This window comes from Phragmites australis, chromosome 2, assembly GCF_958298935.1.
Source record: "Phragmites australis chromosome 2, lpPhrAust1.1, whole genome shotgun sequence".
NCBI classification, from domain to species: domain Eukaryota; kingdom Viridiplantae; phylum Streptophyta; class Magnoliopsida; order Poales; family Poaceae; genus Phragmites; species Phragmites australis.
Genome location: NC_084922.1, coordinates 7,516,400 through 7,544,196, shown reverse-complemented (window position 1 = coordinate 7,544,196; position 27,797 = coordinate 7,516,400). Strand labels below are relative to the sequence as shown.

At 42.6% G+C, this 27,797-nt stretch overlaps 2 protein-coding genes across 10 annotated transcripts; both read left to right on the top strand.

Moving 5' to 3' along the window:
* Positions 1 to 2,216: 2,216 nt before the first annotated feature.
* Positions 2,217 to 6,393, top strand: LOC133897279 (uncharacterized). Of its 9 annotated transcripts, none has more exons than XR_009905894.1 (10): positions 2,217 to 2,412; positions 2,528 to 2,745; positions 3,130 to 3,499; positions 3,648 to 3,681; positions 3,920 to 4,144; positions 4,296 to 4,385; positions 4,848 to 4,913; positions 4,995 to 5,086; positions 5,163 to 5,323; positions 5,948 to 6,393. XR_009905894.1 is itself a non-coding variant. In XM_062337995.1 (10 exons), the coding sequence occupies exons 3-10, from the start codon at positions 3,162 to 3,164 to the stop codon at positions 6,057 to 6,059; spliced, it is 1,005 nt and encodes a 334-aa protein (XP_062193979.1). In that variant the 5' UTR covers positions 2,220 to 2,412; positions 2,535 to 2,636; positions 3,130 to 3,161; the 3' UTR covers positions 6,060 to 6,393. The 9 variants fall into 9 exon arrangements, 8 of the variants coding, with proteins under 8 accessions (XP_062193979.1, XP_062193970.1, XP_062193950.1 ...); XM_062337995.1 differs by having other exon boundaries at positions 2,220 to 2,412; positions 2,535 to 2,636; positions 5,163 to 5,210; XM_062337986.1 differs by having other exon boundaries at positions 2,220 to 2,412; positions 2,535 to 2,641; positions 5,163 to 5,210.
* A 15,530-nt stretch (positions 6,394 to 21,923) lies between these two features.
* Positions 21,924 to 27,079, top strand: LOC133897270 (protein NSP-INTERACTING KINASE 3-like). The gene is made up of 11 exons (XM_062337934.1): positions 21,924 to 22,426; positions 22,786 to 22,918; positions 23,010 to 23,081; positions 23,185 to 23,328; positions 23,424 to 23,495; positions 23,589 to 23,648; positions 23,786 to 23,883; positions 24,007 to 24,156; positions 24,895 to 25,236; positions 25,869 to 26,260; positions 26,446 to 27,079. Exons 1-11 carry the CDS (start codon positions 22,321 to 22,323, stop codon positions 26,764 to 26,766), a joined length of 1,890 nt encoding a protein of 629 aa, XP_062193918.1. The 5' UTR covers positions 21,924 to 22,320; the 3' UTR covers positions 26,767 to 27,079.
* Positions 27,080 to 27,797: the final 718 nt, after the last annotated feature.

Below are 27,797 nucleotides of genomic sequence, written 5' to 3'. Positions count from 1 at the left end.
GGTGGCGAGTGGCTGGTGGGACAGCGAGGCAGCGGGGGGTGCCGCCCACTGCAGTGGTGAAGGACGGCTGATTGGGAGGGGCTGGTGGCAGTGGCGTCGAGCTTTGTAGGGGTTATAGAAGCGGTAGTACGAACCGCTAGAGCCGGTCAGAGTGGCTGCGGAGCGAGGCACAGGATGGCCAATGCCAGGGAGGACTACGTGGAGGCCAAGAAGAGAGAGTCAACAGTGAAGGTGGTCATTGGCGGGGAGCACCAGCACCGAGAACAGTGATGGCGAGGCGAGGAGGAGGGGGTACATTAGGAGGGGGTGGCGGCGGGCATGGATAGATGGGAGTGGGTGGCAGAGAAGTGACGGCAGCATATAATGGGTCGGGGTCAAGAAGGAGGGGTGGGTTAGGGTTATTTGTGGAGGGGAAGATCTGGATCGTTGTATATCATCTAGTAGTGGAAAAATTCGATAGATTTTGAGGGTTTAAATCTGTTCAGACAACTAGAAGAACCTGAAAAATATTTGGCGTGGAAATAATTAAAGGTATTATAATTTTTACCATATATATGGGACAGGAAATAGGAAAAGTGTAGTAGTTTTTTTTTAATTGGGAAAGTGTAGTAAATTTTGCCATACTAGGTTATATGAGATTTTAAGGTTCGAATCCAAAAGAATGTGACGATTAGTAGTATAAATCTAGTGTATATGATTGTCTTACCTGTATACGAATTCCTAGGGGTCTCTAGATACTCGGATTGTATTTAGGAAAGGAATCACTGTACATATAAAATCTCTTGCAGGTGTCAGATATCTCTTAAATAAGAAAGTTTAGAATCCTATTTGGAGAGGAGTCCTGATACTATACAGCAACCTCCTCCCTATATATGGAGATGGGGGGATACTACCGAGAGGGATCCAAGACATACGCACAAAAGGCCAAGTGAATCGACATCGGCAACTCGCCAAACAACATGCAAGGAGCATTCGATTAGTTGTGGATTCTATCTAGACTAGCCACGATCCTCTTATAATCTGTCTCAAGAAACAATACAAGAACATAATAAGGTTATTATCTTTCAGAAGACCTGAAACTATATAATCTTTATCTTTGATATTTGATTGGTAAGAGGGAGCATCCCCTATTTTCATCACGTATTCATAAGATTGAAGGTTAAGATTGAAGGTTTACTGATCATTACATAATCCAAGTGTGGAATGGAAGGTTCAGATAGACATTATCTTGATCCAACTAGCATTCACAATAGCATTTTATTTGTAAATTTTGTAGTAACATTATACATCTCTTTTGATGGGTAGATAAGACATGGCTATATACTTCTAAGTCAACTCTCCTGCAGTCTGCAGATAAGAAATGGTACAGACATTCTCAAACTCATGACAAAATCATAGGTGGATTGGATGCATATTTTCGATCCGACGACTGCAAGCGTTCGAGACACGCGTCCGGCAGATAAAACGGACGTTCGCGAGGTGGCAAATGTGAGGAAAAGCACTCAGATTTGCTTGCTCGTCTGTTTTGTTTATCTATAATTAAGGCTGTCCACGTTTTGTGTATTTGCCATTGATTCATGGAAAAGGCCTATGATTTGTTCGAACAGAGCGTCCTAATTTCCAGCGTGGACCGTGGACGGCTCCCCGTAGAGAATTGCAGTAGTCAAGCAGATACAAGGTGCCAGTTTGGTGTTTACCTGAGGTTGCAAAGGCAAATCGGTACAAGCAAATGAGAACAAGGCATGACTTGGGAGGCCGAGTGGTTAGTGGAGGGGTTATATCTTCTTTACGTAAGATTAAAAACTCAGTTTTACTCTTATTCTCTTATCAAGTTAAAAAAAAAATTAATAGGAGATGATATACGTGTCGTGAGCAAGATATGTGTGATGATTTTGTTAATTTTTAAGTTTAATATTTTCGATCTTCTTGTAAATGTGTGAGTGGGTATGATAATATGGATGTGTATGTTCATCTATTATATTAAATTTCTTAAAAATAATCGATACAGGCAAATGAATTTTAATTTTTTTTAAAGCAAATGACCGCATGAGCAGCGAATTATCCATCAAGCATTCGAGCGGTCCAAGTCGGAGCATTGGAATTGGATCCATCTCATTTTCGTCACGTTTGACGTCCCCATGCCACCTGTCCCGTGGGGCACCGGCAATCGAGCAGAGCAACCTGTGGCTCCCGCCCCACTCGTGGTTGGTGTCTCGTTTTGTTCACTTCTTCGCTTCCTCACCCGCGTTCTCCTGTGGCTGCGCGAGAGCGAGAGAGTGTGGCGGGGAGGGAGGGAGGGAGGCGAGAGACGCGAGGCTTCCCGAGCGATCCGGATAAGCAGCCGGCACGAGTCCGTCGGCGCCTTGACTCGGAGAATCTTGCGAGGAACAGGCAGAGATCTGTCCGCATATTGTAATTCACGATCTACCCGCCCCCGATTCTGCCCAACATTTTCTGATTCTGCGTCCTTGTTTACTGCGAAATATACTGATGCGCACATGTCTCCTCCTCCGATCTCAATCTCGAGGCTGTAGCTTCAGTATAATCGGCGGAGGAAGAGATATATCATAAACGAGGTGGAAGGAACCGGGAGGAAGCTTGGAGAAGGGAGAAGAGCACGGCAAGCAGGCCAAAGGGTGTGGTTCGTGGCTTCTTTTTGCTTGGTTAAGTTTCTCTTCCTATCCGGCCGGGACGCCCCGCACCCGCCGTGCTTGAGTTGATCCTGTCGCGACGAATCAGTCGCTGGTAAATTAGCTTCGTTGCGCTCTTCATCTGCGCTGGAGATATGTTTCTTGATGCCCTCTGCTTTGATTGTTCTTTCCTTTTGTGTGTGCGTGTGGATGCATAGAAGAACAAAGGTCGTGTCTTCACCTTTTGTATGGGGTACCAGTTGCAGGATAGAGTCTGATTAGTGTATTAGTTTCTCTCGCTTTCTTTCCCTGATTCTTTTGCCTTTTCTTGCTCTATTTGGCAATTAAGGTATTCTGTATTGATCTCTCTCTTTGCCGGCAAGGAAAGGAGAAATTGCTTCCTTTTGTTCTAGCATGGACACTCGCAAGTATGGTATCCAATTTACAGAGGGGGAACCAGTGGTTGAACTAATATAATGTGTTGCCGATATTGCTGTAGGGTCGACCAATTCAGCATTGCAATAATCAGCCATGGCCGTAGGCACGACTGATCCGGAGTACTGGCTCAGCTGGAGGTTCTTGCTGTGCTCGGTCTGGGTCTACTCCTGCATGGCCATGGCGTGCTTCTTGATTTGGAAGTATGAGCGGCCCAGTTCACCGAGCGGCAACGACGATGGAGACAGAGAGGAGGCGCGGCCCCGGGTCGGGCCTGGAGTTGTGTTTCTTGAAGATTGCTGGAAGCCGTGCGTTGAGGAGATCCACCCTGGTTGGCTCCTGGCTTTTCGCCTTGTGGCATTCTTCGTTCTGGCTTCACTGCTTGTGGTCGATATCGCCACTGATGGATGGAGTATCTTCCTATACTACACGCAGTAAGCAGTCTTCATCCTTGTTGATCACGATTCCTGATTTTACCTATCACAATTCAGAGAATTTATCATTTTTGCCCTACTGAATAATTCTTACTGAAGTAATGTTCAGAATATTGTTTGATTTTTTATTGTTCTGTACATTTGACAGGTGGACTTTCTCGCTTGTCACCTTGTATTTTGGGGTATGTAGTTTGCTAATGGAGAATTTATTTGTACCCTTTTTGGTATTTGTCACTTTATAATTTAGTAGCTGAGACTAACATCACATTTTATTGCACGCTTGCCATCATTGGTAAAAAGGCTAATATGAATTTTCTTTTGAGGAATAATCTGAAACACACTGTAGTGTAGATATGCATGCTCACGCCTTTTCACAAGTACTTACCAGTGAATGTCTCTTAACACCTTCTTCATCTTTAGCTTGGCTCGTTGCTTTCAATTTACGGTTGCTATCAGCATGCTTACAAGACCGGTGGGGATAGATACGATCTGATAAGATCTGGTGCAGATCATGGAACTTATGTCATAGCTCCAACAGGGGAAAGTGCATATGACCGAACAATCAAAAGTCCTGGTTACAGTAAAACACATGGTGACCAAGAAATTGCTGGATTTTGGGGTTACCTTTTCCAGATCATGTTTCAGGTAACTCATCATAAGCATGTATCATCGCTTCATATTTTAGCACAGAGTAGACATGGTTTTGATGAGTCAAAAGTAATAAGGAATTAGGAAAGTTGACTGACAGCAGGGCTCTATTTGTTAATCCACTCAAATTCTTTATTCTTATTTTCAGACAAATGCAGGTGCTGTGATGATTACGGATATGGTGTTCTGGTTTATTTTGTACCCTTTTCTTGCCCATAATGAGTATGATATGAATTTTGTGAGTATCCCCTTTCGAGATTTCGGGCACCGTATTTTGATCTAAGATCAAAAAAGTTATTGTATAAATCAGAAGAAAAGATAGTATAACCTTTATTAGGGAAATAAAACTACTTTGAGACTTCAGAAGAAAATTGAAAACAATATGTTCGTGCCGCTTGTTTGGTGACCCATATTGCGCAGACATATCATTAACTTTTATTGTACACTTCACTGTTATATTGTATCATTATCTTTTGTAGAGGAGTAGTGTAGGAGTGATTAGGTACTGCTTTCAGCATTCACATCAGTTGTGGTCTGGTTCTTTTGAAGAATGGCAAAATCAATTATTTAAGTACTTGCTACTCATACTTATCTAGCCATACTACACCCAAAAGAAACATTTCTTTGCTGAGGCTAGTTATTTGTGTTCTTGGCTATTTTTATGTTTCTTTCTTAAAGTTCTTAACAATGCAAACCACAGATTCTGATTGGGACACATTCAATCAACGTTGTCTTCATAATTGGTGATGCTGCTCTAAATAGCTTGGTAAATATCTCGTGCCAGAATATTGATCCGTACCATGATCAACTGATCTATATATTGACAATTTAATAATCTACAATGCAGCATTTCCCCTGGTTTAGGATAGCATATTTCCTGCTGTGGACAGGCATTTTTGTTAATGTTCAGTGGATCATCCATGCTAACGTGTCGATTTGGTAATGCTTATTACCTTCTTTTTCTTGCTAATGAAGTGGAATCTTTTGATGTGTTTATGTGGTTCGTTTTATTCAGGTGGCCTTACCCATTTCTAGATTTGACATTCCCTGGAGCACCTGTATGGTAAAGCTCTTTTTGATGAAGTACTTTTGTTGTGCTAAATATTATTCTTCTGTGTGCAGCTACTGCAATAGCCAGTACGATATAGAATCCAGACACTAGATGAAAGTAGAACCGTGAGATACACTTAGCTCTGCAAATCTTATCACCACATTTCTTCATGCCGTCCGTTTCAGATCCAATGAAAAAATACACATAATGAAAGGCACTTGATAAATTATACATTTCATGCACGAACATACCCCCACAACAACCACTAGCACCTGTTTCATATAATTTCCATAACCATTCATAACATTAATCGGATGGTAAATTTAAAGAGAATTTCCGCAACACAGCGTGGCTTCAGTGCTAGTCGTTGGTGATGTGGATGCACACGCATTGTTTAAGAACGTCTGGAATGAACTATCTCTGAAGTCAGATTGTTATCTGTTGCTGGATTTTCTTTTACGTTTGCCTTAGCCCTTAGTCATTTATAGGGTTTAGGACTGCTTTTCAGGGCAATGTAGGCCTAAATCGTAAGGGTACATGAACATATGAGAAGATAGTGTAAAAGAAACATCAGCAGAGCAATTTGAATATTTGATGCTTAATCTGGTGATCTGGTGAGCAGTTTAGGTTGTTGCACGCATTGGCACTTGAGTTGTCGAGGAACTAAGTGCTTGATTATATCATTCCAGTATTGTTTCAAGTTGTTCTGCTGCAAACTGCGATTTTGATAAACTACACACTCGTGGCAGGTATTTGGTGGTGGCATTGCTGCACTTCCCTTGTTATGCTTTATTCACCCTGGTCCTGAGGCTCAAACAATTTGTGTTGGAAAGTTGGTTTCCTCTCACTTATGTCAAGTAAACAAGATCTCAAGAAGACAATAGTGGTAATCCATTTTCCCTATACCACATACTGCAAGATTGAGTGGAGAACTGCAGATATATATGACTCTGTACACCTGGGAACATATTACTCAGTACATCTGGGAGTCGCATCATTCAGAAGTAGACTACACCTGTCTCTTGCTGGGTTTCCATCAAGATGAACATGTAAATTGCCAGAGCATATTCCAAATTTTTTTAGATCAACAGCTTCTTTAAACCAGCTGTTGTCTCTAGCATCATTCATTTTCTCCTTGGAGAAATGTGTACAGCCCATTGTATTATTATTCTCCAGCCATTTCCTGCCTGTTGCATGATTTGCCGCCTGTTGTCAGTCTCAGTCTGTGTGTCATCAAGTGATGAGCATCAGCAGAATTTGTCAGTCTCAGTCTGTGTGTGTCATCAAGTGATGAGCATCAGCAGAATGGGCTCGATAATTCTGGGCCTCTTCAGTGTAGGTGCTGGTCCAGCCTCCAATGGAGCCGCCCACAGTAAGAACCGAAGGCCCCACTCAGGAATCCAGGTGGGCCATGGTCCAGCCTCGTGCGGGCCCACCAAAAGCGTGTCGGTGGGAGAAGAAACATTAAGAAATGGAGAGGTACGAAAACGCTGAGCACCTTTGTACTGCGGACTGGCAGGCTGCAGAGTCACGTGCGCACAGCGAGGCAGTCGCCAAGGCAGCCGCAGCTCTCCCCTCCCCTCCCCTCCCGACGAACGCGGTGCGTGCCACGGTCTCCGAAGCGAAGCCGGTGAGAGTGGCGAGCAAACAGCGACGTCACTCACTCACTCGTCGCTAGCGCTGGAGCCTTGCGCCCTGCTCCTGTCCTGTCTTGAGAAAGACTCACAAAAGCGTTTGGATTTTAAAAATCGCTCACCGACTGTTACTGAAAACTCACGGTTATTACAATAATCGGGACAACAAGAATTCGCTTAAAATTTACTCGATCAAATTTAAAATTTTGTAAGAATTCGAATCGAATCAACCGAACAGTAAACAGTCGGTTTGCTAAGTTACTAACCGTATTTAGCGATTTATCGAGCGGTTTTTTACATTTTGCGAATTATTGGTAACCGTTCGGTTTTAGCGATTTATTAAACGGTTTTCTAATTTTAATAAAGTTTAATAAAAAAACAAAAAATGACTTAATCTTGTAAAATAATAACTAATTCATCTGAACTTCAAATCAAGTGAAACAAATTTTGTTGGTTTCTTTGTAACATGATCTACATGATAAAAGTATTTATACTCATAAAAAGTTGAATATTTTCTGTGAGAAAATGTATTTTCTAAACCTAGTTAAATGTATAGTTTATTCTTTGCTAATACAAAAATCATGAAACCAATTTTTTTAGTCTTCTTATATAATTCTATGTCTTTTAAAAATACATTAACTCATTAAATAGTTATTGTTACATGCAGGATTGTGTAAATATGTTGTAACTAGATTAATTCATAACTAACCCATCACACCTACAAAATTAGTGAAACCACTTTTATTAGTTTACTATACTATATTTTATGTAGAAAAAATAATAGTAGATATGAAAAAGTTAATTACAGTACTGTTTCTTAACATATTAACTTTATGCTTGTGAACTTTGTAAAAATCATAGAGAAATTAATAAAATTCTAAATGAAGTGAAACTAATTTTAAAGATCCTCTTAAGATACTCTCTATACAAGAAAAATATATTTTTATATATTAATATTTTTCTTAACATAAGTTAATAAATGAGCTATATGCTTCGATTTTTTTTTCAAACTTCCTCCTTATAGAATATGATGCAAACGTCATTAGCTTTGAATTTATTTTTCACATAAGGTCTTAAAACTATCTCTAGTTTTTTTAGGATTTTTTATTTTTTATTTGAATATTTTGAATTTAAATTCGAAAACAGATCTTTTTTCTATTATTGATGCGGAGTGGTAAGCTTTACTGCGATTTTTGAATGGTAACCATCAATAAGTGAACTCTGCTCTTGAGCCGTAGAGGAGATCATCATATCTAGTGGCGAACCTTGGAAAAAATAATCCTGTGCCCTATTTATTAAGTTAGGGATCTAAGTATTTTACTTATTGAGCTAAGAGGTATTATATAGACGGTTGCATATGATAAATTACTAGAAAATAAATATTTAACCGGTGCTATATATGTCTGTAGTTATATAGCCTCCCTCTTAGAAGTTGATGAGTTTGTTAATCTCTACTGGTACGTGATACATGCATGTCATTGTTGCGTACATGTTGTGCCTCGGTGACCGTTCGTTCGTCTGTGCTGGCTGGCCTGGAATCCGCCGGGACCGAGGAGGATTACTGTTTGGTGCGCTCACATTCCCTCTCGGCATCCGCGTCGGCGTAGAATAATCGCGTGGTTTGGAGGCGAGCTCGCGGGGTTTTTTCACGCAACAATAGCGAGGTGACAAAAATGCTCGTCGGAGTTTGGGCCGTGGCATGCCGGTGCTGGGTGGATGCGCGAGATAGCTTCACCAGTTCCTTCACCGAGTTCGGACTTCGGAGTCCAGGCAGCTCTCTCTCTCTCTCTCTCTCTCTCTCGTGCTGCTGTAAAAACAGTCTTCTCAGATCCCATAAAATACTCGTCCTCCATGGCTCCCAGTCGTCAGTTCCGGATTTCAAATCCTGCAGAGCATGCCTTGTTGCTAGGTGTACGACGATCCTACTGCTTCGTTTTCAAACTGTCGTTAGAAACTTAGAATGATGATACGTTGATCAGTACCACCCTTCACCACGCATGCCACGGAAACGATGGCATGTATCCCCTGATCTGGATGGAGTACGTACGGCAGGCGGACCAGGCGTTGGCTGGCCTGTTTGGTTTGGAGAGAGCTCGAGAAAAAGAACAGTGGAACACGGATTAGTTTGGCAAAATTCGCCACAGGACACTAAACTTAACTGGCATTCGCTACTTCACACCAAACTTTTCACTAGTTTGCTGTTGAATTCCACGTTACCATAACGAATTTATTTACAATAGTCTGACGAGAAAAATCATTGCATAAATGATGGATCCCAAATCAGTGCCCGATCAGGGCCTAAACAAAATATTATTCAGTTGTTGTGTTTGTTATGCCACTTCCAGTCCAAATGTCTTAAAGTGATATTTATTTGTTTATTTGTTTGTTTATTTTTACCTCATATAGACACTAGTGAATAAATTATATCTCCAATGTAAAGTTTCTTTCACCTCTTAAAATATGTGCCCACATCCAAGTTTCAATTGATCCACATTTATTTGTTTGTTCATACCACACATGAACATGGTCACTGAGCACCTCAATATATTTAGTAGCTTATTTCTTATGTGGGATATTGTGTCTAGTTGATGTCTTGTAGAAGACATTGGTAGGGATGGTAATGGAGCGGATCGGGTTGAGCAAAAACCCACCCACAAGCAAACCTAAAATAGAAAATCCAACCCGCACCCGGGATGCTTATCGGGTGAAAATTTGCACCCGCGTCAGAGCCTGATAGGCACCCAAAACCTAGCGGGCGCCCACTGGGTCAGGCCATGGCAGTAAAGAAACACGAGGAAACTGACATGGAGGAAATAGGTTGAAGGGATCGGTGATGTGCTAAAATAGAGAGTGAATTAGAATATTTAAAACTATTCAGCTCTAAAAACTTCACAAGATAAATCTATATTAATTTCTATCTAAAAATACTCTAATTTTATCTACTTTGTCTACTCTAACATTTAAAAGGGATTGCAATCTATTTAGAAAAGTAAATTACAAGTAAATGTGGAAACGTAAATAAGGTAGAGAGAACAAACTCGGCATAAGAGAGTTTTATCTTGTGATATCAATGGTATAAATATCACCCCTAGTCTACGTTAGAGCTCCACCAAGGATATACTCCTGGTCGCTAAGACTCTTCTGATCACGGCTCTTGAGCCACCAAGGCAAGGCCTTAAGTAGATTGAGCCACCAAGGCAAGCCCTCAAGTAGATTGAGCTATCAAGCCACGAAGGCAAGGCATCACCATAAGCTTCTCTTCTGGTCATTTATCGTCGTCTTCACTTCGGTAACCGTTCACCACCAAGGCAAGGGTCTCCGCATTTCTGTACAAGCTAACGAACTAGCTGTTACCTAAACGGCTCAACTTTTTTGTATATACCGGATGATCCGGTGTAAACAGATTGTACTCACCGGACCATCCAACGTGTACATCCTCCACAAAATTATCATTGGAACCCCACTTAAAACCATTCTGAACATCGGATATTCCAGCGTTGCCATCAACTCTATCGCCGGACCATCCGACGTGTACACTCGAGCCAAACCATGCCACTTCTCTCTGTGCAAAATACTCTGGCATAGCTAATCTTCATCGCCGGACCATCTAGCGTGTTTAACCATGCCAAACAAACTGTTGACACATTCTCTGGAACAAATACTCCAACGTGTACCACTATGAGAACTGGACCATTCGGCGTGTAGCATCTTAAATCCCTTTCTCTGAAAATGCCCTAGCGTGCACCATCTTTATATCACTGGACCATCCGGTATGTTAAAACACATGGGGAAAAAGCTCTGGCGAGTACAAACTCATCTACGTCGGACCATCCAGTGTTAACAATTTTCCTAGGACTTCTCCAATTCAATCAATATTTGTCCTGGCTGCGGTGACTTCTTCATGTATTGCATTCACAAATTCTTGATAGAGGAGAGAGGAACACTTAAAGGTGGAACACCAAGTTATAACACCTCTCACAAGTACCACAAAGGCAGCCAAGTAACCCGTCCCACACAAGAAAGCCAAGGGATATTTATACCCTAACTCTAAAAAGCTAGCCGTTGGACACAAACTGTACATATTGGAACTTTCGATCCCCAAATCGGAACTTCCAATCCCATGAATCTCAACTGTTGAATCTAGACGAAACTAACTCTCAGATCTACTAAAAACCACACATTGAAACTTCTAATTAAATCAAAATCAAGAACCCGAGAACCTCAATGTCACATCCCAAATTCCATAATCGTGTGATTAAGCTTAATCATGTGTCATTAGTGTCATAATTACATTCAAGGGGAATTATTTTTGGCACATTAGAGCAATTCGTTTGGGTCAATTGGATGAGAGAAACTAATTTGAGAGAGAAAAGAATAGAAATCACATTGAAAATACCTCATTTCTCTAACATGTGGGCCCCACAAGTAGCCCCACCATCCCAACCACTCAAATGGGCAGTCCCACCTGCCCCCTCTCTCTCTCCTCCCTCACTCCCCATGCCCTACCCAGTAGCACAGCTGCAGCTGCAGCTCACCCCCTCTCACTCTCCCACTCAAGCTCTCTCACTCTCCCTTAGATTTCTCTCTCTAGGAGCAAGATCAAAGTATACATATGATATCTATGCATTCTCTAGCTCATGAGCTACTCATCTATCCATTTCATTTTTATTTTCATAGAAGAATCGAGTAGTTCTTAAAGTTCTTGAGTTTTTTGGAGCAAAAATAGAGTTTTGGACAAATTTGAGCTATAGAGTCGTGTTGCTAGTTGATGAGTGAGTTCTAGGACCCTTGACTATTCCTAACATATTCCCTTTAGGCTTGGAGAAGATCGCAACTCTAATCGATCAAAAATCAAATCGAGAACAGCTTTTCTGGGCTGATTCAGATACTCCGGCCTCACCCGGATACTCCGAGTTCAGCAGAAATCATCCGCCGAATTGTGTTAAGAATTTGTTAGGGTTTAGGGTGCAAGATAGGTTTAGAATCCTTTGGATAGGGTATATACATGTTTGTGTAGCACAAATTTGTAAAGTGAGTCGAATCGACTAAGGGAAAAGTTGTGGAAGAACCTAAATCTGCCTCACCTGGATAATCCTGGTAAACCCGAAGACTCCAGGTAATTACGTTAACAATTAACTGAGAGCCTCTCCCAGAGCCTCACCTGGAGTGTCCGGCACAACTCGGATAGTCCGGATCAACCCGAAGGTTCTGGGTTATGTTAGAAAAGTAGTTAACCGAGCACCTTCACCGGAGGATGGCTTGGAGGTTTCGGAACCCGGATACTCCAGACCAGTCAAATAAAAAGGCAGTAATCGAGCGTCTTTTCTGGAGGTTCACCCGGAGGGTCCGTGAAAGTGCATCTAGCACATATGTGTGGTTTTGGTAATTAATGACAATACCTATGAACTAACAATGGTGTTGAGTTTGTTAGTAGGTTGTTCCATAGGTGATGCATGGATGAAAGATATGCATGAGCTCTAGGTGAATGGGGAGAATGAAAATGCATCGAGATGAATGAGCTCTAGGTGATGCTCGGATAAGTGATGACAATGCCTATGGACTAACAATCATATTGAGAATTACTATTAGGTTATTCCATAGGAGATGCATAAATGATGAAGCGTGGATTCTTTGAGAAATGCCATGAGCTCAAAGAATTGCATCAAAAGTCATTGAGATTTTAGTGATGCTCATAAGAAGAAGAAGCTCAATAAGACTGGCAATAAGCTTGAAGGCTAAGTTACTTGTGGAGATCAAGTAACTTAAGGTATGACCTGTCAATAGAGTTTTATGGACTAACCCGTGTGCTATGTGTTTAAGAATGAGTTGGGTTAGGTTCTATATGAAGATTGACAATATGCATGAAGGCTAATAAGTTACTTGTGGAGATCAAGTAACTTAAGGTATAAATATTATCATTTAGTTTTTATGGACTAACTCATGCGCTTTGTGCTTGAGAGTGAGTTGGGGTTAGGATCCATAAGAAGGCATAAGTTGAATTGAAATTATATATGCCAAGAGTGAAGAACAAGAGTGGACTCCATTTATGAAAAAGTGAATTCTCTGAAGATGTCGAATACAAAATGGTTTTCTATGGCAAGACGGTGAAGGGCAAGCAAGACTCGGCTGCGATAGATCATCCGGTGGTGAAGGGCAAGTAAATGGCTTGGCGCCGAAGGACCAAGGTGATGGTGAAGAGCAAGTGAAGCTTTGCGCCAATGGACCGTGCAAGGCCATGAGAAGCTATGAGTGATTCGCATCAATCACATGAGGAATCAAGAATAGATGGAGCGAATATTTTATGGAAGTTAGCAACCCTCAAAGGTTTGAAAGTAAGAAGCGGTACTTGAAAGTATTTAAAAGGCTCAAATTGGTTCAAATGTGTTTTATCTTTGAATTTGAGTATAAGTATGTCGCACTATTAAGAGGGATTGAACGTGAGCTAATTGTCGTGTCTCAGTACTCAAGAGTTTCTAACCAAACCCAAAGTGAGAGTTTCTTGTTAAGAGTCCGGAGCGGAAAGTGTGGAAGTGTCCAAAATGGGTTTTAGAGTGTTTCTAATTTGATCCTATATGTTTTAGGTCATGAATTCAGTTGGGATGTGTAGCCCTCTGAATAAGCTTTCTATAGAGTCCAAAATCGTCGAAATCGGACTCCGGAATCAAAAGTTATCGCCTTTTTTCGGAGGTCAGCTGTGCTGTGGCCGGAGACTCCGGTGTAGGCCGGATACTCCGGTACCTGAAAAGGCCGAAGACTCCGGTGAAGTCCGGATACTCCAGTACCTGGAGTGGTCGGAGACTCCGGGAAGTCTCCGGGGCTGTTTTATGTGTTAAGTGCCGACCGGACACTCCGGTGTAGGCCGGATACTCTGGTAAAAGTCGAGAAAAGAGCCTAACGGCTAGTTCTGACACATTCTGTGACCGTTCTGACGCCGTATTTGGATTTAGGGCCGGATACTCCGGTGTTCACCGGATACTCCAGTCAGTTCTGACAAAAACAGTAACAGCTAGTTGTTTGGAGTGGGCTATTTATACCCCACTCACCCCATCCTTTGGGGCTACTGCAAGGGGCACGAAAGAACATATTTTTAGAGCCAAAAGAACCTCTCCCACTCCATTCTAGTGTGTGATTTGAGAAGAAAAGTGAGTTGGGTTGAGAGATTGGAAGATTGAGTGCAAGTGAGCCAAATCCATTCTTGAGCACTCGAGTTCATCTGCAAGAAGTTCGATTGCGTTTGTTACTCTTGGAGGTGAAGCCTCCTAGCCGGCTAGGTGTTGCCCGGTGAGCTCCCGCACGTGTGGTGAGCCGCGGAAAAGTTTGTGAATGTCGATCTCGCCTCCGAAAGGGAAGAGATAAAGCTAGTGGATCGAGTAAAGCGGTTGAAAGAGACCCGGCTCGTTGGAGCTTCCTCAACGGAGACGTAGGATTCACGGTGGTGAATCCGAACTTCGGGAAACAAATCTTTGTGTCTCCTCTCTTGTTTCCTTACTTTTAAGTTCTTGCTCAATCTTTGTACATATTACTCGATCTACTTGTTTGTGTGTATTTGAGTGTAGGTTCTTCGTGAATCTACTTGGAATCATCTCCGGGAACACACGATATCACCTGGTTTGAGCTAGAACTCTCCACTCATTAATTTTATTCAGTTTCAGGCTCTGTTCTTTACAGAAACCGGAGAATCCGGACTTTACCGGAGTTTCCGGACCTGTACACACCGGAGTATCCGGACTACACCGGAGACTCCGGAGGAACAGTAATTTTAGGCATATGAACAGTGTTTTCAGCCTTTTTTAATTTAAGTTTTATTGCATATCTCTTGCTAGAATTGAGTAATTTTTGTCACCTTAGGATTGTAATTTCCACACTTTTTTAGGGTGATTATGCACTAGTTGAGCTTAGCATATTTAGGTTTTTCTCTTGTGAAAAATTCGTTAGTTTATATTCCGCTGCAAGTTTAGACCAACGGTACAAAGGGTTGAATTTTTGTAAAAACGCCTATTCACCCCCCCTCTAGGCGATATCATTATCCTTTCAGTCCGGACCCGGATACTCCGGACCAACCCGGATACTCCGGACCAACCCGGATACTCCGGCTGGCTGTTAGTTTTCAGATTTCGTTTAGATCATTTAGTATTACATTGATTCGCATGTCTTGTACTTCTAGCATGCTGTTAAGCATTATGGCATAGCTTGTTGTATTCACTCATACTCATCATTACATGTGCTCTTCTTTAGTGAACAAGGAGCTAGAGCGGGAGACGCACGTGGTTGAAAACGACGCCAACCTACCGGTTTTTTGCAAGTGTTGTTTCGGTAATTATAGGGAGTCACCGGAGCAGCAAGGAAAGCAACTAAGCATATTGCACCTGTGTTTAATTGAATGAAGTCTAAAATTGATAAACTATACTTATGTATGTTTGCATGTGTCGAGTCAAAATCGGGTACAAGTGGGTAGATCCTATATTGAATGCATTACTTCTACCTTCAATTGTTGTTCATCTTTTCCTTATCGCCTTGTGTATGTTGTTAGTGTCTAGATTACAAATTAACTCGAAATGCTTAGCAATACATAGGTCATTCGGTACAAGTCGAGTGGTGAATTGTTTCATCGTTCGTGAGCATAGGCGTTATTTACTTTCGTAATGATCATAATGTTGGTATGAGTTGATGATGGTTGGATGACTGATGAGTATGAGACGAGATGTGGACGGTGCTAGGAGGTGTTTATCCTGCCTGGATGTGAAGTTCTCTTGGGTAGGTCGGAAGAGGAAACTGGACACCATAGACCGCTAGCGTCGTTTAAGCACCGATTGTCGATGTAGTCGGTTTTAGCACGTACCGTACTTATCACATGCCTATCTAATGGTAAGGTGAGCCGAATACCTTTGTAGTTGTGGTCATTTGGGGCCTGAACATCGACGGTGTGAGCAGGCGGTCTTGTAGTGGTACTAGTTTGCTCCGAGAGTAGTTCTACTATCGTTGCGCTGAGCGATGCATGTTTCAAATGATCGGGGCTTTTTGGGGAAGGTTGACACGAATACCCCCTTGTGTGCACTTTAGCGGGTGGCACAAGCCGTATGGTCATCATATCGTGTGGGCAAAGGAGTATCCCCTGCAGGGTGTAAAAATATTTTAAAATACCGCGCTCTCGGTCATGAGCATGCTTTTGTCCATCTGCATCGGTCGTAGAGTTTTCACTTGTGGTTGATGGTTAGATATGTGGGAGATGGTTGAGTTTGTCTTTGTTACATGTATGTTCATAATGGTTCCACTTTTTTTATATTTAGTTGGTTATGACAGGGTAGAGTTATATTGTTGTTGGTTAAATTAGTTACTCACACATATGTGTCCAGGTTGCTTACTACTTATGTTTAACTTAATCATGTGGTTTTTTCTTGCTAATGGCTCGATGCATAATACTTAGAGTCGAGCTATGTATATGTGCTCTATATGGTTTAAGTCTTACGAGTACCTTCGTACTCATGCCTACATTTTTAAGTGCTACTGGTGAGGAAGAGTCGGTGTTTGGCTACTTCGTGCCTACCGATCAGGGTGGCGGGCAAAAGTAGTGCATCGTACTCTTAGAGGTCGTGCTTTTGGGGTGGAGCCTAAGGGCATGTAGCTCCACTCTCTTTGTTGTATAGGTTTATGTTTTCGCTGTGTAGATATTGTTACCTTTTGATGTAAATTGTTGAAAATAGTTGCATGTTAAAGACTTGTAATATAAATGTTAATTACTTGTTTTTCTTAAGCTATGTTGTGATGCTAAATGTTGGAAGACATGTGTTCCGATCTTAGGCACAAAACACGTATCGAGACTACTGGGATGATATTTAGGTTAATCATTGATGTTGTGATTATGAATAATGATCCTCCTGGTAATTAATTAGAATATTATTTAGACGGTTCTCCACAGCATGGTATCAAAGTCTGGTTTAAATAAGTAGCCTGAACAATGATTATAACGTTATTTATTAGGTGGCTAACTTCACTAAGCAACTCACTAAATTTTTTTTTGCATCTTCTTGCCAATATGTATGAACCTGCTATATTATACCCCTAAGTATAACGTATGTAGTTATGATGCCTGATGGGGCGAGATGCATTTGAGAAAGACACGTGTAGTTCAGAAGCGAGCATACTTTCATGTTTCATTTCTCATTTTGCATCATGCCATTGAACATGCATTTTCATTAGTATATAGAATACGGATCCAAGTAAGCGAGATCTGACATAGTAAAGTAGCATTTGTTGGAGTTTGATTTTTCATCTATGTCGGAGTTTCACCTTTTGCCTCTATTTCTTTTCATTGTCACAACAAGATGAGAACTCGTGGCAGTTTGGTGATCTTCCTAAGGGTTCTAATGAGAATAACCTGCCTCCACCGCTGAACATGGCGGAGGTGCTTATGCAAATCGAGCAAAACCGTCAAGCTTAGACGGTGCTTCTCGAAGCTCTCATGCGTAACACGACCCTCAAGGAGGAGGTGGGGTTGGGTGCCGAGATGACTTCTCAGATTTCCTTAGGACTCAGCTGCCTCGCCTACCTTCACGCGGGCTGAGGATACTCTCGATGCCGACCATTGGCTTCGCACCATCGAGCAGAAACTCGCTCTCCTTCGGTGCGAGGACCACGAGAGGGCGCTCTTCGCTACTCATCAGCTTCAAGGCCCGGCGGGTACGTGGTGGTCCAACTACTTAGCTGTGCACCCCACCAATCATCGGGTGTCTTGGGCGGAGTTCCGGCTGGCATTCTGAGATTTCCATATGCCTAAGTGTCTTATAGAGATCAAAAGAAGGGAATTCATGGACCTCAAGCAAGGAGGTAAATCAGTGATGAAGTATGTGCAGGTGTTCAACCACCCTGCACCGTATGCTCATGAAGAGGTCAACATCGACGAGAAGAAACAATACCGCTTTGTCAATGGCCCCAACTAAAAAATGCAAGAACGACTATCCGCACATGAGTTCACTGACTTCAACAAATTGGTGAGCACATCTCTCACGGTAGAGTTCAAGCTCAAGAACCACCAGGAAGAGAAGAAGCACAAGAGGGGTATGTCACCTTCCATGGGTGGGAGCTCTCAACGCGCTCGCACTGAGAGTCAGCCTCCACCATCTCACGTGTTGGCACCGACCGCTCCACGACCGATGTGGATGGTGCGGTGCCCGTCTTTCTTTGCTCCACAAGGGCAGCCTGCAAGACCCATTGGTTCTTAAGTGAGCGTGACAGGTGGCCCTGGTAGCCCGTGCTATAACTGCGACCGTGTCGGCCACTATGTTCAGAATTGCCCATATCCGAAGCCGAGAGCCGTGGTGACCGCTCCAAGGCCACCACCTGCTCAATCTGCACTGCAGTTTTCTCAGGCTACCCACGTCCCCAAGCATGGCTGTGCGCACCACACCACCGCTAAAGAAGTTCACGAGGGTGACAATGTACTGATGGGTATGTTGAATATGAGTTTTAATTTTGTCATCATTCCCGCAGTCGTTCTTTTCGATTTTGGGGCTTCTCACTGTTTCATAGCGACGAGTTATACACGGCGTCAAGGGTTGAATGTTAGCGCCACTCCTACGCCTTATCTCATAGATACACCTAGAGCCAAGGTTCTTATTAATCAGTGTATTCCCAGAGCATCGTTGGTTACCAATGAGATACCCTTCAGTGCAAATCTGTTGGTAATAAACTCCAAAGGGATAGATGTCATCCTGAGAATGAATTGGCTTACCAAGAACATGACTGTCATAGATTGAGCTCGACGGATCGTCACTCTTAATGGGCTATCCAGCACTCAAGTTCATTTGAAGCTTAAGGGTGTCAATCCTTGTCTTTATACCCTTAAGGTTGTCCCCACCATGGATCTGTTAAGCATTTATGTGGTGTGTGAATTCCCAGATGTCTTTCCGGATGAGTTGCCAGGGATACCACCCGACCGCGCCGTGGAGTTTTCTATTGATCTTGTGCCTGGAACGGCCCAGTATCAAAAATGTCTTATAGGATGTCGCTAAATGAATTGGTGTAACTGAAGAAGCAGTTGAAGGAGTTGCTAGAGAAGGGGTTCATTCGTCCGAACTCCTCACCTTGGGATGCTCGACACTCTTTGTGAAGAAGAAAGACGGATTTCTTCAGATGTGTGTTGATTGCCGCTCGCTGAATAAGGTCACTGTCAAGAACAAGTATCCACTCCCGATGATTAATATTCTATTTGATCAGTTGATCGATGTCTGGATTTTTTTTCAGATTAACTTGAGACTGAACTATCATCTACTATTTTTAAAGTGAGGGAGTAAGTCAAATAAAACATTGGGAGTGGACTTAGCCTGCTGGTGTTGCGTGATTGGACGAATGCTCAAAGGAGAAAGACGTCGTCGTCGATTGAGATCCATGCGAGCTGCCAACTCGGAGATCTTCTGGTGAACGCTAACGCGCAGAATTGAATGAGCGGGTGGAACTAATCGAGGCGCGGGGAGGAAATCATGGTGGATGATTAGCTATAATTGAGGCGTCCCCCTCGTCTGTCTCGGTTGATTGCGCCTACGCTCATAGAAGGCGGCAGAAAGGAAGCCCGCATCCATGTGCAAAGCTTGCCTAGGAATTGACATTTGAGAAGCTACTTATCTCAAAATTACCGTTCTGTGTTGCAACGGATGATTCTTACGAGTAGTTGCGGATTTGAATTGTTCCTGCCTCATGGAAGATGCATGAAGTGTTGTTATGAAATTATCCATGCTCTTATTTTGGACGCTGAAATCTCACAAGGGTCTTTTCATCTTTCCATGGATGAGTCTATGAACATGCGTGTTTTTACCCAAAAAATAGACTTCGACGTGAGGCATACTGAGAGTCGACCATATCGTGACTCGCATGCGAACATGATGCAGTTAAAGCAAAGACAGAAATGGTTTATCACACTCGATCAGATTCAGGTTGCTCGTACCAATCGATTGCAGTGTGGTTAAAGCAAGACACGCGCTATCAGCAGCACCAGCAGGCAGGTGGTAGCTAGTGGCAGTGGCCAGTGGGGTGGCGATATGGCAGCTTTACCTGCGCCGGCGGCCCGGCACTCCGGCACCGCTGCTCCCAGTCCGCTCGCACTGCTGCCGCGCTGCGTCCCCACCTCAACGCCATGGCCGCTCCAGTCGAGACTCGAGACCATTCGATGGCACGCCCGGCCCAGCGTGGAAGCAGCTGCATCCCTCGGGATGCCCGCCGGGCTCCGCATGCATGCATGCGCCATCCTCACAGGCCGCTGTTGCGACTCACAGTCATTCTGCAGTAACTGAGACTCTGAGAGCCGTTCTATTCTGGTCTGGTGATCTGGTCTCGAGTATTCAGTAACATTTAATTTTTCAAGAAAAAGTAATCTTGAGTAACTTTTTTTTTACACATCACTTGTGTACTCCGATCAATTTTATTAGGTTGCGTATGACTGGAGAATAAGGTTAGATCTGATATAGCTTTAATATTTTGGATGGACGATCTAATTTTTTATTTGGTAGTGTGGATAGTGCGATTAAATTTAATGTTTGGTTGGACAGATAGAATTTAGATGGGATTAGTCAAAATTTTGTGGAATCGCTTATCTATATTTAGTTTTTCATCAAAATATAATCACGTAAGATCTTGTTTTATTGATTTAATTGCAACTAATATAATGATATAATCGGATCATAAATTAGATAAACCATTTATAAGATAATGTTATTGAAATCATACTCTAACCAATCAGACCACATCAACAATGACAGAGATCGTCTAGAATATAGATGATTCTGTTCAGTAATTTTTTACGGATAAACTCATCTAGCATCTAAAAAAATATTACTCTAAGTGGTCATCCTATCCATACACGCCTTTGAACCAAATACCTTAAAAAATTGAATGGATATATCTCATCTAGTATATCTCTCGAACCAAACACACACTTTACTCTAATGGTTTGATAATGCCTTCCTTTAATATTCCCATTAGCAAACGAATGGTATGTTTATTCAATTTTTACTGCTGGCTTTTGCTACTTAAAAGCAGAAAGATGAACTAAACAGTCTGTTTCTGAAAATAGTTTCTGAGAAGTAAAAGTTGTCATTATTATTAGAAACCAGAAACTTATCAGTATGAACTTTTGTAACTTCTAGAGGATCATATTATGATAAGTATTGCAAATGTTATATATTTTATCTGCATTGGAAGATAATTTTAAAATATTTTTTCTATAAATAACTTTTCCATCGTAACTTTTAAAACCAGCTTTAAAAAAACTCTAGCCCAACCAAACATGCTACGATCCTCTAGAGACCTGGGTTACCAATCTGAACAAGCACCAGCTATAGGAGCACTAGATTCTACTTTTTTTTTTAGGTAAGCACTAGATTCTACTATGACACTGATGGGTATGAGAGAGATGATGAGGATGAGAGAGACAAGAAAGGACGGGACAAAATAAAATGTGAGCATGTGACTCGGCAGTGCCCCGCAATCTTTTTAACCTCCTCTTCTTGCTCGCTCCTTGTCCTTTTTATATCCCCATCATTCCGTTCTTTGTTACAGTATTACGCTACAGTTACAGCGTAGGTAGTAGTGCAGCTTGGCTTTGTAGATAGTTTATGACAAACATGTGTACTCTGATTAGCACTGTCTTTAGCAAGATGACAACAAGAACACTCCAAGCTTATGCTAACAGGCAGGCGAATGAGTTGGTTTCTCTATACAGAATTGCCGGAACTCCTAGTACCAGTAGAATACTAGTATTTTACTCCTACATTATGCTTTCCGAGATGAAAAAGGCACTGCCACTACGGTTAGCTTCTCAAATTGCATTGGACTGATTGGAGCATCTGCCGTCTTTTCTGAACAAGGCTATCCACACACTCACTAAGATGAATTCTCTTTCCCATAAATCACAAGTTAACATTTCTTTATCCAAACAAAAAGATTCCGAATTAGCAAACCCAGCAAGAACATTTCCTCTTCTTTCTGTAAATCTTTTTCAAAGAATCTACGAGAATAAAAAGCGAAAAATGAAAAGGATGGGGGTATGTACGTAGGCATGCGCACCCGTGTTTGGTCAGTGGTCGGGGAAAAACGTTTGGCGGTTTGCAGCGGCGTGGAGCGGGTGGCATCAGCAGCGACCGCGGCAGCAGCATGATTTGATTAGGGAAGGGAGTGGCAGGCGCAGGCCGCTGCTTGCTCTGCTCGCTGGCGTTGGCGTTTCCCCCCTGCCCTGCCCCCACTCCCCACTCCCCAGTCCCCACCCCACCCTCTTCCTCTCGCTCGCGTGAACCCCCTCGCTTTTGCTGCGTCTGCGCAAAGCATCACTGGATATTTGGATTGAACTGGGTTGGATAGAGGGGTTGCTCGCCTTCTTGGCTGGTGGTTCCGTGAGCTCTGCTGCTGCCGCAGTCGCGCGGCAGAATTGTGCCCTTCAGCTGTGGACTGGTCTGTTCCTCTTCTTCTGCTTGTTCGGCGGATTGAATCTACGGGCTCTGGCGATGTGGGTGATGTGGATGGGGTGGTGGCTGGTGGTTGCCGGCCTGCTCGCCGTGATCCTGCCGCCGTCCACCGCCACGCTCTCCCCGGCCGGCATCAACTACGAAGGTACCCACCCTGCTCTCCTCATCATCTTCTTCTCCAAGATCGAAATAAAGGTCCGACCTTTTCAGACCCATGCGAAAAATGGATTTTGGCACAATCAGATAATCTTTTGGCGAGTTTTTAAAAATGGGGCCTTTTGGCACGCACAGGAGGAATTTTGACATTTATAAAAAGATTACTTTTTTTGCAATCGCCGGTTTGAAGTTCATGTTAAAGATCTCACTTTGGAGAACAACACCAAAATGCAACTGCTGTGCTTGTGCTTCCTCATCAATCATCATACTTGTCGAGTTTTAGCTGTTTCTTTGGTAAGTATTACAATTTGGTGAAGCTGAACCTGCCTGCCTGTGGCTGTACCGCAGTGGTGGCTCTGATGGCCATCAAGACGGAGCTGCAGGACCCCTACAACGTGCTCGACAACTGGGACATCAACTCCGTCGACCCCTGCAGCTGGAAGATGGTCACCTGCTCCTCTGACGGCTACGTCTCCGCGCTGTACGTTACGCTCATTTGTTCACGCCGATTTCATAGAGCACTAACTGTGGCTGCTTTCGGGTTGATCTTATCATATGGGCTGTGTTTGCAGGGGGCTACCCAGCCAGAGCTTGTCTGGGAAATTGTCACCCGGCATCGGCAATCTCACCAGGCTGCAATCTGTGTAAGTTCATCGATCCCCTGTTGACATTTCAAATTTGAGGTTTCTTGAAAAAGATAAATATTGTTGAATGAAAGACTAAAGTGCTTGACTTTCTGATCGACAGGCTATTACAGAACAATGTGATTTCTGGCCCTATTCCTGGCACCATAGGAAGGTTGGGGATGCTAAAGACGCTTGACATGTCAGATAACCAGCTCACTGGGAGTATCCCAATTTTGCTTGGAAATCTCAAGAACCTCAACTATTTGTAAGATTTCATTACTTGGATCTTGATTTCCAGCAGCGCTCTCGAAGTCGGTGATTTCGTTTTAGCTCATTTTCTAGTTCTCTTGTTGCTGCCAGGAAATTGAACAACAATAGCTTGTCTGGAGTTCTACCTGATTCACTTGCCACCATTAATGGTCTTGCTCTCGTGTATGCTCTGCAATCCCTCTATTGTTCTTCTTTCACTTCCCCTGTTTGGCTGTTTCAGTACTAAAATTTCGTTTGAATTGGTTTGTTTTGTAGAGATCTTTCGTTTAACAATCTGAGTGGTCCATTACCCAAGATTTCTGCAAGAACTTTCAAGTAAGTAGTTTTGTGTATCCCCTTTCACCTCGGCTGATTGAAATCTACCCGAACACTATCTGTTCATGCCATGACCTAGTGTTCACGTACTCATGCTTTCATTTTAATCTCTGTTGTATCGTTGCTTGTTCGAACAGCATCGCTGGAAATCCCATGATTTGTGGTGTCAAGTCTGGAGATAATTGCTCATCTGTTTCACTGGACCCACTCTCTTATCCACCAGATGATTTGAAGAGTGAGATTATTTCACATTGTTCAGTTTTTTTTTTTGTGTGTGCAGAAATATGCTTTCATTACAGATAAATTGTTAATACCTTTTCTTCTACTGCTGTACTCACATTTGTCTCCTTTTCCTCAGCTCAGCCACAGCAAGGCATGGCAAGAAGCCACCGAATTGCTATAATATGTGGAGCAACTGTTGGTTCAGTAGTTTTTATTGCTCTTGTAGTCAGTATGCTTCTCTTGTGGCGGCATAGGCGTAATCAGCAGATCTTTTTTGATGTAAACGGTAATATTCTGTTCCATTCCATGCTTATGCAATCATAATAACCAACACTTGGCGTTGAATTGCAATAGATGAATGTCTTAATCGCAGCATTTGCTAACAGTTCATGGTTTTGTGATCTTGGAGCTACATTCGCCTTGTAATCTTTACAATACTAACTTTACTTGGATACAAAGATATACCGGTGCTGTATAAATGCTGTTAGTCTATTTGAGCTACTAACTTTTGACAAACTGGCTAATTAGGACTTTAACATATTTTCCCAATGACAGTTGAGAATGCTCTAATATTCTGCCATGTGATCTCCACTATGTGGTCTTAATTCTCTCGTGAATTTGAACATAAACAGATGCACCCCACAACATGGGCTAGTACCAGTAACATTGTGAGTAAACTGCATAAACCTTATTTTACTTACTTATGTAAATGAGTAAGTGGCTATATTACAACACGGACAGATTAATGATTGAAATCACTACTCTTGGGTTGAAAGAGGCATGAAATTCCCTACATAAGGCAATAATTTTGAATATATTGAATGATAGCTTACTATCCACCTTAGTCGGGAAAACCTTCGGTTAAGTTCCTAACCCATGACGTTGAGATGTTTTATTTTTCCCTTCTAGTGATTGCTTTGATCTTTCTAGCATGCTCACTGCATGAATACATACATCTTTTCTGTGCCATGTTTTACTTTACAACAGTATGGTAGTTGAACCTGATATATGCTTCAATATGCAGATCAATATGACCCAGAAGTATGTTTGGGCCATCTGAAGCAATATGCCTTCAAGGAGCTCCGAGTGGCTACTAACAATTTCAACTCAAAGAACATTTTAGGTGAAGGTGGGTATGGCATTGTATACAAGGGCTACTTGCGAGATGGCTCTGTTGTTGCTGTTAAAAGACTTAAGGATTATAATGCTGTTGGTGGGGAAGTTCAGTTCCAAACTGAAGTTGAAGTCATAAGCTTGGCTGTTCATCGGAATCTCCTTCGGCTCATTGGATTCTGCACTACAGAGAGTGAGAGATTACTTGTTTATCCTTACATGCCGAATGGAAGTGTTGCTTCCCAATTGCGGGGTTAGTCTCTATCTTCGTGCTTGTGACTTCCATGCATATAAATATCTACATATGCTGTTTTCTGTCCCGAAATCTTTATAATACACAAGTTTGGGAAATAAAGATAATCTGCTTGTCACTAAAGAGAAAAATATCTATGGAAGTTGGATGACAATTCTGTATGTGTAAATTCTAGACACTCTTGTTACTGTCAAGCAAATAAATCATTCAATACAAAATGGTTCCCCGATTTTTGGATGTATCGTAGTTGATGTGAGACGTGTTGGCTTTCCAAACAAGCAACCTGCATTTGTCAGGGCCATGTCTTTTATTTAAAGCACACTTCTGGAAGTAAGTTATGCTGATTAACTTAAATCCTACTCATGTTTCCCTTGAATGGACTTTGTGCAAAATCTGGTCATATGATATTTTGCACACAAGTCGAGTTTTGGAATATGAACGGAGCCAATCCACAACATCACATGTCTAGCTAATTTCACCACTGATGGGATGGGGTGTTAATTACTATTCAATAATAACAAACATTGAGCGAACATCTAAGTACTTTTGTTCACTGTGCAAGCAAATTAACCGATCTTATTCTTCATTTGATATTTTACAGGACGACTAACTTTCTTTCTTTTTTTTGTCAGAACTTGTAAATGGCCGGCCAGCTCTAGATTGGTCGAGGAGAAAGAGGATAGCACTAGGCACAGCACGTGGTCTTCTCTATTTGCATGAGCAGTGTGATCCAAAAATAATCCATCGTGATGTAAAAGCTTCCAATGTGCTCCTTGATGAATATTTTGAAGCAATTGTGGGAGATTTTGGATTGGCAAAACTTTTGGACCACAGGGAATCCCATGTTACAACTGCAGTACGCGGGACAGTAGGACATATAGCTCCAGAATATCTGTCAACTGGCCAGTCATCAGAGAAGACTGATGTTTTTGGATTTGGAGTCTTATTGGTTGAGTTGATCACTGGTCAGAAGGCATTGGATTTTGGAAGAGTCGCAAGTCAGAAGGGTGGAGTGCTCGATTGGGTATGTGTCTTGTGTTTTGGATGTGCAAGTTCGCTTTAATACTTCAAAATATAAAGACTGCTATCTCCTTTGCTTCCAACCCTGTTGAGCTCCACTCTTCAGTCTAGTCTCTTTAGAAATTTTTTGTTACCTAGGTTCTTTTTTGTGTTTCCATGAACATCTCACGTACTCTTGTCTGGTTCCAGGTTAGAAAGCTTCATCAAGAAAAGCAGCTAAGCGTGATGGTGGATAAAGACCTAGGTACCAACTATGACAGGGTTGAACTAGAAGAAATGGTTCAGGTGGCTTTGCTGTGCACACAGTACTATACATCTCACCGCCCCAGAATGTCTGAGGTAATCAGGATGCTAGAAGGTGACGGGCTGGCAGAGAAATGGGAAGCGTCGCAAAATGTGGACACACCGGAATCTGTATCATCGGAGCTTCTACCTCCAAAGTACATGGATTTTGCCGCGGACGAATCTTCACTCGGCCTAGAAGCCATGGAGCTCTCTGGACCAAGGTGACCGATCGGTCATCGCATAGACGCGTAGATGTCTGTCATATGTGCCTGCTGTGTTACATTTGATTTGATTAGGCACAAGGCAAGGTGAAATTTTCCGGGTTTATGTAGTGTGTAATCTGTCTGTCTATAGCTGCGGTGGCATTCATTTGTAGATTGAGAAGCATTGTGTGAGCTGAGCCCATCCTTGTTGCGTATGTACTGGTGGCAAAGAGATGAGATGAATGAGTAAATATAGAAAGAAAAAAAAATCCAGTGCAGTTTGTGCCTGTTCTGCCTGCTGAGCATGTACAGCTGATAAATGCTGATACCTTCATTTATGTTTCACACACATCAGTTTGTGTTCATCGGCTACTGGCAGGTATACTCCTCAGGCAAACACTATGCACCATCACACCACAAAGAATATGTTATAGTATGCTGTAACCAAGTATGCACACTTGTGTATGCGCATTGCATCTCTACTGCCTACTGGCATGCACTAGTACAGTAGATATCTGTACAGGATGTGCAATGCAACTGTCGAGAGCGGCAGCCATCAGCTGCAGAGCTAGGCAGCTGCTTCGGCTCTATGGAAAAGATGTTCATGGCGAGCATCAAAGGCTGATGCGATGGAACCGATCTATGGAGGGTTGCTACTGCTGGATACTAGCTAGTAGCAGTAGATCGCCACCATCGCATTGCATCAACTGTTTTGCAGCGACCGTTTGCTGCTGCTACGTCTCTTCCCATGCAAAGGCCTCTCTTCCCTTACTCTTTCCTCCCCTGTTCTGCCTCGTTGGGACGATGGCGGCCAGAAACAGTTGCTTGCAATCATCAGAGCGGATTCAGCGTCGAGGCTGCGACCAATTCTTTGAGAGGATCGATCAAGACTTGGTAGAAATTAACAGATCTTTTAGCGATCCCCATACGGCACGTCCTGGACAGACTAAAAGCTCATCGTGTTTCAGAGAACGTCTGAGGCGTTGTCTAAGACTTGTCTTTCCTTGAAAACTGACAGTGTGGGCTACGTAGGTTCAGCGAGACGTCCGTCAG